We start from the raw sequence: 13,290 nt of genomic DNA on the forward strand, positions 1-13,290 counted from the left end.
CCAATGTCGAATAGAGGGGAACGATCACGTCCCTCGATCTGCTCGCTATGCCCCTACTTATACAGCCCAAAATGCCATTGGCCTTCTTGGCAACAAGGGCACACTGCTGACTCATATCCAGCTTCTCATCCACTGTCACCCCTAGGTCCTTTTCCGCAGAACTGCTGCCTAGCCATTCGGTCCCTAGTCTGTAGCGGTGCATTGGGTTCTTCCGTCCTAAGTGCAGGACCCTGCACTTATCCTTATTGAACCTCATCAGATTTCTTTTGGCCCAATCCTCCAATTTGTCTAGGTCCCTCTGTATCCTATCCCTGCCCTCCAGCGTATCTACCACTCCTCCTAGTTTAGTATCATCCGCAAATTTGCTGAGGGTGCAAACCACACCATCCTCCAGATCATTTATGGTAACCCATTCCAGTGTTTCACCACCCTCCTAGTGAAAAAGTTTTTCCTAATATCCAACCTAAACCTCCCCCATTGCAACTTGAGACCATTACTCCTCGTTCTGTCATCTGCTACCATTGAGAACAGTCTAGATCCATCCTCTTTGGAACCCCCTTTCAGGTAGCTGAAAGCAGCTATCAAATCCCCCCTCATTCTTCTCTTCCGCAGACTAAACAATCCCAGTTCCCGCAGCCTCTCCTCATAAGTCATGTGTTCCAGTCCCCTAATCATTTTTGTTGCCCTCCACTGGACGCTTTCCAATTTTTCCACATCCTTCTTGTAGTTTAGGGCCCAAAACTGGACACAGTACTCCAGATGAGGCCTCACCAATGTCGAATAGAGGGCAACGATCACATCCCTTGATCTGCTGGCAATGCCCCTACTTATACATCCCAAAATGCCATTGGCCTTCTTGGCAACAAGGGACGCTCCAGCGTATCTACCTCTCCTCCCAGTTTAGTGTCATCTGCAAACTTGCTGAGGGTGCAATCCACACCATCCTCCAGATCATTTATGAAGATATTGAACAAAACCAGCCCAAGTACCCTTGGGGCACTCCACTTGATACCGGCTGCCAGCTAGACATGGAGCCATTGATCACTACCCGTTGAGCCCAACAATCTAGCCAACTTTCTATCCACCTTATAGTCCATTCATCCAGCCCGTACTTCTTTAACTTGCTGGCAAGAATACTGTGGGAGACCGTGTCAAAAGCTTTGCTAAAGTCAAGGAACAACAAGTCCACCGCTTTCCCCTCATCCACAGAGCCAGTTATCTCATCATAGAAGGCAATTAGATTAGTCAGGCATGACTTGCCCTTGGTGAATCCATGCTGACTGTTCCTGATCACTTTCCTCTCCTCTAAGTGCTTCAGAATTGATTCCTTGAGGACCTGCTCCAAGATTTTTCCAGGGACTGAGGCGAGGCTGACTGGCCTATAGTTCCCAGGATCCTCCTTCTTCCCTTTTTTAAAGATGGGCACTACATTAGCCTTTTTCCAGTCATCCGGGACCTCCCCCGATCGCCATGAGTTTTCAAAGATAATGGCCAATGGCTCTGCAATCACATCTGCCAACTCCTTTAGCACTCTCGGATGCAGCACATCCGGCCCCATGGACTTGTGCTCATCCAGCTTTTCTAAATAATCCCGACCCACTTCTTTCTCCACAGAGGGCTGGTCACCTCCTCCCCATGCTGTGCTGCCCAGTGCAGTAGTCTGGGAGCTGACCTTGTTCGTGAAGACAGAGGCAAAAAAAGATTGAGTACATTAGCTTTTTCCACACCCTCTGTCACTAGGTTGTCTCCCTCTTTCAGTAAGGGGCCCACACTTTCCTTGACTTTCTTCTTGTTGCTAACATACCTGATGAAACCCTTCTTGTTACTCTTAACACCTCTTGCTAGCTGCAACTCCAGGTGTGATTTGGCCTTCCTGATTTCACTCCTGCATGCCCGAGCAATATTTTTATACTCTTCCCTGGTCATTTGTACAATCTTCCACTTCTTGTAAGCTTCTTTTTTGTGGTTAAGATCAGCAAGGATTTCACTGTTAAGCCAAGCTGGTCGCCTCCCATATTTACTATTCTTTCTACACATCGGGATGGTTTGTCCCTGTAACCTCAGTAAAGATTCTTTAAAATACAGCCAGCTCTCCTGGACTCCTTTCCAACAATGTTCTGTTGTAAGGTTTTGAAAGAACCATAACATTTTGTTCAGAGTTACGAACATTTCAGAGTTACAAACAACCTCCATTCCCAAGGTGTTCATAACTCTGAGGTTCTATTGCAGCTGTCTCTTTTCTAGGGATGGGCCCAAAAGAAAATCCTGGATTTAAGTGCCTGCCCCAACTTTTGAGCAACACTAACATGCTCAAACTGAAAACTCAAGCTTTGTCAAGTGTCATTTCTATTCATTTCTAAATGCATATTTTTCTCTGGTTATCACTCTCTAAAATGTTTAGGTGAGTATTATGGACTGATTGTGTAAATCACCAAACATCAGGGAACAAGATTTTCAAAAACAGGAGCCTAAACTTACTTACCTAAATAAGTGACTTGATTTTCAAAGATACTGAATATCCAGAACCTCACATTGAAGTCAATGAAAGCTATTGGGTACTTCGCACTTTTGAAACTCAGGTCAAACTTTTATGAGCCTGAGTAAGGAGTTAGAAGCCTAACTTTAGGAACCTATTTTTGAACACTGCAGCCATTATAAGCTAGCCCTATACTAGAAAGTTCATCTGAAAGACTTTTGCAAATCATCAAGAAGCCCCCATTCAGCTACTTTTCCTAACATTTGTATTTATAACTGAAATCCAGTGAAAAATACAGATATACTGGTAAATTGTTTCTCAGGAGAAGTACTGCTCTGACAAATGCCAATATCATCATAGCTTCTTTCCTGTCTTTCCTTCATCCATCTCCATCTTAATCCAAACATCTATTTAATTTAAAATATGAATTCTTTCTTGCCAACCCCATAAATCTCTTTGGAATAAAATGAAAAGCGGTTCCCTTAACCAGTTCTTAGTATTTGGCCAGCATCCTTTCTGGCTCCTTCTCAAAGGCCTTGATAGCTGTTATGGTAAAAGCGATGAAGGAATGGACAAAACAGGTATGTCTACGAATCTCAAATATTTAAGAGGCACCCATCACTGTTGTAGCTGAACACGGAGTACAGTTAATGCACATAATTTTCTATAGTTGATTCCAAGGAGTACTGTCCTCTTCGTATCTCCTGGGTTTTGCAGCTGGATTTACCATTCCATTCTCCCTCCCTCTGTCACCTCCAGTGTCTGAACGAATGGTTGGGACTATCAATATAATGTAGACACTTGGATGGATTAGCTCAATCACTTGTGACACATTTTGTGTCCAAAAGCAGAAGATCCTTTTCAAAGTGTAATAGGTTGAAGTGGCTCCCGTTTTGTTACCAGGTCAAACAAAGATGGATTGGCAAACTGATTTGCTCAATTTCCCACAGACTGGTTACTGAGCCCAATTGGGAAAAACAGTTTCTCAGCATCCATTCAAACAAAAACGGAGTGTTTAGCTAATACTTTGGGGGCAAGCATTATCACTCACACACACACACACACGAATTGGGGACCGTATTTGCATGGAAAGCAGAAAAAAGCTGCTGTGGGCTAAATATCCTGAAAATGGTTGTAGCTGGAGCTCTGAAAGTGGACCTGCCTAAGAACAGGAACTTTGTACCTAGTGTGAATAGACTTGGAAAGAATATCCTGAGTGTTCTCATCTCTCTTGCAACAAGGAGCCCAGGCCACATTCTCAGCACAGGAGCATGGCAAGGAGTGCCACTGTCAGGGTGCTGGTTACAGCTCCAAATCCCCTTTAACCATCCCAACTGCAATCCAGAATACACTATTCTCATTCATGCTCCCAAGCAAACAAATGGTGTGGATATCACTCTCTGGTAAGCTCATGGGTGAGGTCCTTCCACAGAAGGGGAAAAAACTATGCCTGTAAATTGTCTGCTAGTAACCTGCTACTGAAAACTACTCAATTCAATCCACAGTCCCTCAAACTAGGAGTCATTTAACCATTTGGGATTTGGCGTTCCTGGGATCTGAGTTACCCAGGAAAGAATTTTCTGTAGTATCTGGCTGATGAATCTTGCCCATATGCTCAGGGTTTAGCTGATCACCATATTTGGGGTCGGGAAGGAATTTTCCTCCAGGGCAGATTGGAAGAGGTGCTGGAGGTTTTTCGCCTTCCTCTGTAGCATGGGGCATGGGTCACTTGCTGGAGGATCCTCTGCTCCTTGAAGTCTTTAAACCACGGGTTTGAGGACTTCAATAGCACAGACACAGGTGAGAGGTTTTTTGCAGGAGTGGGTGGGTGAAATTCTGTGGCCTGCGTTGTGCAGGAGGTCAGACTAGATGATCATAATGGTCCCTTCTGATCTAAATATCTATGAATCTATTTTCCCATCCCCGGATTCAGATCAGTATCATCCCTGTTCTCACGGTCAATTAAGCCAGGACTGTCTACTGTAAGTACTTCATCATGACACTTTCTTAAGCCTATTAGAAAATATATAGTGGATCAGTTTTGAAGTTACACTTATACAAATAAATAAGTTTGTCTGAATTTAAGTTAAGAATTACAACCTTTCTGTCAACAATTTTACAAGTCTGATTTTTCAGAGAGATCTCAACTAGCATATACTGTACTTTAAGGGTGGCAATTCTGCAACAGAAAATCTTCAAAAACAGACTCCAATGAGAAAATGCTGAGCTTGAATTAATATGCAAACTAGATACCATTAACTTGGGTTTGAATAGAGACTGGGAGTGGCTGGGTCATTACGCATATTGAATCTATTTCCCTAAGTTAAGTATCCTCACACCTTCTTGTAAACTGTCTAAATGGGCCATCTTGATTATCACTACAAAAGTTTTTTTCTCCTGCTGATAATAGCTCATCTTAATTAATTAGCCTCTTACAGTTTGTATGGCAACTTCCACCTTCTCTGTATGTGTGTGTATATATATATATATATATATCTTCTTACTATATAGTCCATTCTATGCATCCGATGAAGTGGGCTGTAGCCCACGAAAGCTTATGCTCAAATAAATTTGTTAGTCTCCAAGGTGCCACAAGTACTCCTGTTCTTTTTGCGGATACAGACTAACACAGCTGCTACTCTGAAACCTGTACTTTAAGATCACACCAGAAACAAATGAGAGCCCTATTTTATACAAGCCAGTTGGTAGCTAAGGAAATGGTGAAAACCTAACTCATACAATTATTAAATATTTTTCAGCTACTGTTGGTTCTAAATATAGATGTAGAATCAAAACTACTGCAATATATTACTTATTTTAAAAAGCAACAATCTAATACCTAAAAATTACAGAATATATTCAGCTACAATTATAAGACTTATATTACTGTAATTAAATATTTAAAGAATGCTGTCTCCATTAATTCTAAAGAACTTTCTTATTGGGTATTTCAAGGGTAAAACGAGTTCCCATAAACTCTCACTGAGATCAATAGAAGCTGCTGGGTAGTCAGCACTTCTGAAAATCAGGCCATTTGTTTAGGTGCCTAACTCTGGATTTAGGAGCTAATTTTATGCTTTTAGTTTGAAAACACGGCCTGTGAACGTAACAAAATTAGAACAGCCTTTCTGTAACAATTTAAGACCAGTCACATAATCAGAAACTCCCCACACAATCTCCAGTTAGAATTTCAGAGTTGGAAGGGACCTCAGGAGGTCATCTAGTCCAATCCCCTGCTCAAAGCAGGACCAATCCTCAACTAAATCATCCCAGCCAGGCCTTTGTCAAGCTTGACCTTAAAAATATCTAAGGAAGGAGATTCCACCACCTCCCTAGGTAACGCATTCCAGTGTTTCACCACCCTCCTAGTGAAAAAGTTTTTCCTAATATCCAACCTAAACTTAATAGATCTAAACCCACAATATTAAAAACAGTGACTATAAATCAAACCCACTATACTACATCACCTCTCCTGGGGTAAAATCTTAGCTTTACTGAAGTCAATTGCAAAACTTCCATTGACTCCAGTGGAGACAGGATTTCAACTGTGATGTCTCAAAGAGGAAAAATATAGGGTTTGCAGTGTCTATACCAAGCAGAATTTTATATCAATACTGATTCAGATTTAGTTTGTATCTTCCAATTTTTAGAGAGAAAGTGCTCGTGAAAAGGCAAGTGTGGTACACTTGTATCAGCTATTTTTAAAAATATTGTTCCTGGTTTGTATCAATGAAATATTTTGTTCATTTCTAATATATTTGACACTTGGTTGGATCAGATTAGAAAATGGTGCAAGACAGCATACCGCTGAAAGGCTTCAGGCACTTGAACTTTTCTAGAACTCTTTTTTTTAAATTTAATAGAAACAGAAGTTAACAAATACATCATGAATTTACTAACGCTCACATCAGTTATCTGTTATGTAGAGGAAATTAGGGCTACTTTGTTTCAAATGAAAGTAATTTTAGATAGAGCATTTTACTTTCCTACCAACATACATTTCAAGCATAAGTACTACCTATGCATAATGCATGTTCAAATTCATTTGAATGAACGACACCACTTCGTTTTAACTTGCTTAGATAAAATCACTTTTTGCATCAGATGAAGTGAGCTGTAAGCTTATGCTCAAATAAATTTGTTAGTCTCTAAGGTGCTACAAGTACTCCTTTTTTTTAAAAAAAATCTCTCATCTCTAATTTCATACTAATAATGGAATCCATGATCTCTTCCACAGAAAATCACTGACAACAGACTTCAAATGTAAGTGTATGCCAACCGATATCTTGCTCAAATTTATCATCTACGGACATTCTTACTGCTAAAACATCTGATCAGAAGCTCATGGAAGTCAACAGAAGTCTTTTCTTTGACTTCAAACCGGTTTTGGATCAGGCACAAAGTGGGCTTTATTTTCAAATTGTTAATGCTTCCATTACTTTATGTATATGGTTTACCAAAACTGTGAACCCCTTACCTGTATGTCCATTCATAGCAGCAGAATACAAGGCAGAATAACCATCTTCACAGAAATAATTAATGTCCAATCCTTCTTCATTAAGCAGCATTGACAATAAAGTGACATTTCCCTGGGCAGCAGTTTGGTGAAGAAGGGTGGGCCTGCCACCCAGGAGGACAGGACCACCACTCGTTAACAAAGGGGTTAGGGAGGGAGACCAGCCTGCGAGTTAAAGCGATAGATGTTAGAGGGAAGACACATGAATAAATTAAGGCTGTGCATTATTTCTGAGCTATTCAAATATATAAAAGAAAACCTAAACAGGTTAATCAACACTATAGGGTCTGTTATGGTTTAGCATGAGTCTTGTAATGCTATTTTTTTCCCTACATCAAAAGATAATTAAAATGACACACAGTGGTAAGAAGTTATGTTCATTGTTAACTCAAATTAATAGGATTCTATCATCATGGGTTAACACAAATAAACACTTTGGGAACATCACAAACAACTTCCACAGTCCAAAATTTCTGACATTACTACCTTAAGTTCAAAAACTAATAAAAATCTTATACAATTCTGGTTTTAGTTTAATTGTAGCTAAATTTAAAATCATTCAAAATCATAAAAATAAAAAAAACAGATATATTTTCATATAAGTAGGTACTTTTTACTTTCATCTACAAACTTGATTTTTCTTCAAAATCTTAACCTAATATATAATAATATTTAAACCTGAAAGAGTATCATAGCAAAATAAGATAGAAAAATTGGTTCAAAGTGCTTCAGTTGTACTTTAAAAATAAAGAATTAACAAGGGGACAGTTCAACATAAAGATTTGCAGAAGCCCTGTAATAAACATATTTGTTGTTGAACTTTGCCTTAATATATATGTTCATTTTACTCAGCAGTAGTGTGATTTCTATTTTATTTTGAGAGAAGAGCCAATGTAGAATAAGTAGCTAGTTACATCAAAATTACTGATAAAAGTTTTCAAGTCATCCAATGAAAACGGCAATCTACAAAACAGAGCTTTAGAAATCTTAGGAGTTATCTTGTTAGACATTCCACATATTATTACTTAGCAGCTTTAGAAGAGAGTTTGTTAAATGCATGCAGTCTGTTGCATATAGTATGGAAGACTTTGTGTACTCTTCCTTGATCAAAAGACTGCAAAAGAAAATAGGAAAAAGGATTGAAAAATATAAATGTTAATATATTTGTGTGTGTGTGTGTACACACACTTTACCCTTTGAAAATGAGAATTCACACCATTTTTCATTTTTTAATGGATTACTCTATTTGCAGCGCTTGTATGTGCACAAACACCCTCCAATATGATACTGAAATCTGATAATATAACAAAGTACATAGTCAGTTCCCAGCTCAAACTAACAAAAATAATTAATTGGGGTTCTTTTAGAATTGTTTTCAAAATAAGGTACTTTTAGCTTGATAATTTCATAATAAAATAAATTTTACTACTGTAGTACAGAGAGCCCGCATAACATTTATTTGCAGTACTTTCAGAAAGATAAATTAACTTATTACTCATTTTATAAATTTTTATAAATTTTATAAGCAACTATAAAAAACGACTACCATATATATCAGCAGCCATATCAATCATTTGAAGTTACATGGTATACTACTTCAAATTGAAGGCCAACTTTGAAGTTGTATGAAGATAAAATCGATAGTTTTACTCTTATTTTTCAAAACAGGCTACGAAAGAGAATCTAGAGGTTTACAAAATAGGATTAATACAATTTAAATTACTTCTCATAAATTCTATACCTTGTGCTTTTTAGATTACAGAAAAATCCTCAAGAACTATTTTTTCTTTACTAACAAAAATATAAACCAAACTACACCTTTTGAGAAGTTAGAAATAGTGTACATATAAAGTAGCAGTTCAGAAGTTTGTGAACATTTATTCTTACAAGGTACAAAAGTGACTGAGGAATAATGGAAAGAAAAATAAAATACAATTATGAAAGCTGTTTTTCTTTCCATTGTTTCTGCCTTGTATCATCTTGTAAGCCTGTGTTTAAACCATTACTGTAGGTAGAAATTTTGTTTGAACTAATAAATGGTATTATCTGACTTTATTGTATTTCACTTGTGTTTTTAATACTGCTTCCTGTGGATATATCTAGTGTATCAGCATCTCCTTAGATGTTAATCCTCTTTGTCTGAACTTGCTTTTCCATTTTAGGAATTAGTCTTGTTTGTGCTGGAATGATTTTTGGACACTGGGAGGTAGGGTGAGTAGGGGGCTTAACACTTTACTGAACACATAAGGTTCACTATGCCAAGCCATTTTGAACATTAACAACATTTCTGAGATTTCTGCTTTTGTTGAAAAGTAGCACAAGATTTTTCAGCATCATTAATAAGAATATCAGAGAAAGAATGCTCATTGTGCATTACTGTAAACGGACATCTGATACCTCTATTCTCATTTTCAGCTTCTCGAAAGGGCAAATATACTGTTGCATTCCAGTTATGAAACTCATTGTGCTAGATTAAGAATGGATGAAAAGCTTCTACTGCACAAACCAAGTAATCACATAAATGCAAATTTTAACTTCTGTTATCAACTTCTGCAAAGCAGAACAACAGATTTGTATGCATCCAGGATACCGTATAATAGGGTTAGGAAATATCAGTAAGGTATATGGTTTCATATGCAAAAGTGAAGCATCTGTGACAGCTTGCAGGACATACAGTGACGAAGGGCAGAGGGATAGAAAAACAGCTTCTGGCATCAGCTTCAGAATGTGGAGATGGTTAATTTCAAAGCCGAGATCAATCTCTCCTCATATCCTATTTACCTTCTAAGCCAATCACATACAAAGGAAAAATCAATCAATATTGGAATGAACTGAATAAATACATACTCAAATTGAAGAGAAACACAAAACTAAGAAGAAAAAGAAAGAAGAAATTCCAGGGGTATGGAAATCCAATTCACTATAATCATTTCAGTTTTAAACACTTATTTCTCTAGGAAGTCAAATCCATGGATATTTAGGAATCAAAACAAACTGGAAACACTAGGAGTATATTTTCACTTTTTCACATACACCTTGTTCAACATACATGACAAAAGGTGGGTTTCTTTTCTCGGCTGTATTTAAAGCTGTAGGTATTGTCATGTTGATATAAAAGGACATATTACTGATGCAACTTGTAATCTCCTTTTATTCTATATCACAGTGTTCGTTCTTCTTTAGAACCAAAATACTCCACCACAGAAAGTGATACTATTCCAGTGTTCTTAAAGTAAATGCTGCACTGTAAAGAAACTGATCTAAGCAGGTGAACCGATTTGCCATTAATGAAAGAAAAAATTCAGTGATTAGGCTTTCTTACACTCCTCCTGACTTCACATTAAAAGGAAATTAAGTCATGGATTTACTGACCTGCCAAGAAACATCAGATTTCAATCTGACTCTAAAAATCTTTGAAATATATTAACCAATCCGGCTTACTATGTTTTTGAACACTAATAAATTCTGACTGATTTTCACCAGGACTTACTATACAATAAAATACAAACAACATTTCAGCACACTAATTTTTAAATGACAGTTAAATCTTGTTGATACAAATTAAAATATTAAACATTCTGTGCAAAGATTAAACAAATAAGGTTTAAATTAAGTTGAATGTTATTTTTAATAACTGAATCTGTGGCCATTGAGAGAGTTTGGAAACCTAAATACTATTGTTTGTTTCCAGTAGTGCCTATAACACGATAGGTGCTGTACAAACTCTAGAAAACAATCTTTGCCTCCAAGAGTTCAACCTCTAAAAAGGCAAAATAAACGAAGATGGTAAATCAGGGGGACGGGTTTACAAAGAGACTGTCAGGTGGTTACTAACCATATATTGTACATAAAAAGGTGTTATTTAAATCTATCCCCATGTACCAAACTAACTACTATCTGTCTGTTTTGCCTTTACTAAGCATAAGCTACTTCAAAGCAGGGACCAGATCTTTCATGTTTGTACATCATCCTGCACATAAAAGCTTAGTTCTCTTAGCATATCCCAAAAATACATGAAGGCAGATTAAATTCCTTATCAAGCCCCACATTTAAGGAACAAAACACACACAAGGGGAAGTATGGTTAAAAGTCTAAAGCAAGGGGCTTCGACAAATTCTGTCACTGCAATGTTTTGCTGGGGGATCACAGGCAAGTCACTTTTCTTCTCTCTGACTCAGTTTCTAGGTCTATAAATCAGAGTTATTAGTATTTACCTACTTCTGCACATTCCAATTTATGGGATATGTTCCCATTACCACTGAGCTTTAGAAATCTTGTAGAAAGCAGTCCCAGTTACAGTCACACAAGAGCCCTCTGACCGCACCAAACTTTCAGAGCAAGTGGTCCAAACTCCGTCAGCTCCCTCCACTAAACCTCAAAGTCCTAAACTATAGAATTTGAATTACAAGGGGAAAAGGACACAAACGGTTTGTGATGAATAACCTTTCTTCTTTGAGAATTACCTCTGTATATTCCCACATATAGGAGTTTGACAAGCAATACAACAAAGCAAAGATCATATCTAGATGCCACATTGACTGAAAAGTGCTCTCAAGACACAGGTTAAGAATACCATGTAGCAGACTGACAGATTTCTATGCATTATGAAGGTATGGCATCAAAACTGCCTTAGTCACAATAGAGTGATCCGGACAGCTTGATGTACCATCACCTAGTTCAGTGATTCTCAAAGCCGGTCCGCCGCTGTTCAGGGAAAGCCCCTGGCGGGCCAGACTGGTTTGTTTACCTGCCACGTCCGCAGGTTTGGCCGATCGTGGCTCCCACTGGCCACAGTTCACCGCTCCAGGCCAATGGGGGCTGTGGGAAGGGCGGCCAGCACGTCCCTTGGTCCGTGCCGCTTCCCGCAGCCCCCACTGGCCTGGGGCGGCGAACCGCAGCCAGTGGGAGCGGCGACTGGCAGAACCTGCAGACGCAGCAGGTAAACAAACTGGTCCGGCCCACCAGGGGCTTTCCCTAAACAAGTGGCGGACCGACTTTGAGAACCACTGACCTAGTTAACGTGTAAAACAGCTCTCCATATGTAGAGCTGATAGAATTTATACAAAAATGGCTTCTGTCCTACTGTCACTGTAAAAACTACATAGATTGTAGTTAATTTCCTTAATGATTTTGTCTTATCAAATAAAAACTCAAGTTTCTACAGTATGAAGTCTAACTGCCCCTGGATTCAAATGAGGTCTGCAAAATCCTGATTTATCATCTGATTTGAGTGGCACTCAAACACAGCTATTGGTAACAACATGGGATTAGGATGCAGGACAGTTTTGTCTCCATGAAATATAGTGAAGCAAATGCCCAATGTTAAATCCTGCAGCTCGCTCACTCTTAGCAGATATGGAAGAGTGGGGAGTGGTGAGTTTATGACCTGATATTTTGCGGTCTCTTGACCACCAAAGTGTAGATGGGGAAGAGAAGGTGCTCCCTCCGAGTATGCTCTCATAGCCCAAGAGTTAAAAGGATGACTAGGGAAGGAAAATTGACAGGTGTTATTCCAAGAAACTACAGAAATGCCTCATACAATTGGATGCAGAATGGGAGGTCCTGAATGTCTGGGTGAACCCTGAAGCCCATACCAGATGGCACAAGGACTAACCTAGGCAGTCCTTAGAACTGTTGTCTGAGACAGGATATTTAGTCTAACGCCCTGGATTAGAGAGGGGCATTGCTACCGGATCCCATTGGTAAAGAGTAGTTGTTCCTGGGAGAGAAGCATACTAGCAGCGTTAGGGACTCACATCATCTCACAAAGGAGGAGACATCCTCAGGGACTGAAGCATAGAAAGGGCTGGAGGAGTCTTCCAGGACCGAGACTGACAGCACCAAAACCTCTGAACCATCTAAGTGCTCATCAGTGCTAATGAAAGTTCCTGTGCCTACAGTAGGGAGAGTCCATTTTTTTTTGTCAAGGTCCAAATTTCTTGGTCAAGGTATAGTCAAGGTCCAGACTCCAGAAAAAATAATAAAAAATAATAATGATGACAATAATAAGTAGTAAATAAAAAGATTTCAGGGTCCTTTCAAAAGCATCTGGTAGTCCAGATTTGGCCTGCGGTTTGCCTATTGACTACCCCCAATTTACAGGGTCCCAGCATTGACTGACTTCATTTTTGGAGAGGTCCTCTCTCCCTGTGCAGTCATGCCCTAGAAAGGGGCTAATACTTGCTATTCTTGTGCTGACCTTTTCCAACAAGGGAATATTTGGAAACAAAGATGATGACTGATTCAGCAGTTGATCCAAAGGTGGATCACGGCCCTGATTCATAAGGCCTTCATCATG

General features: G+C 39.0%; 1 protein-coding gene across 1 annotated transcript in view; it reads right to left on the bottom strand.

Annotated features, from left to right (window-relative positions):
- The window catches only part of CTTNBP2 (cortactin binding protein 2), a 197,079-nt gene that overhangs the window by 98,706 nt on the left and 85,083 nt on the right, over positions 1 to 13,290 (bottom strand). Inside the window, 1 exon segment of the mRNA XM_037888921.2 lies at positions 6,954 to 7,157. Coding sequence (XP_037744849.1) covers positions 6,954 to 7,157 — 204 coding nt within the window.

This window comes from Chelonia mydas, chromosome 1 (assembly GCF_015237465.2).
Source record: "Chelonia mydas isolate rCheMyd1 chromosome 1, rCheMyd1.pri.v2, whole genome shotgun sequence".
Lineage (NCBI taxonomy): Eukaryota > Metazoa > Chordata > Testudines > Cheloniidae > Chelonia > Chelonia mydas.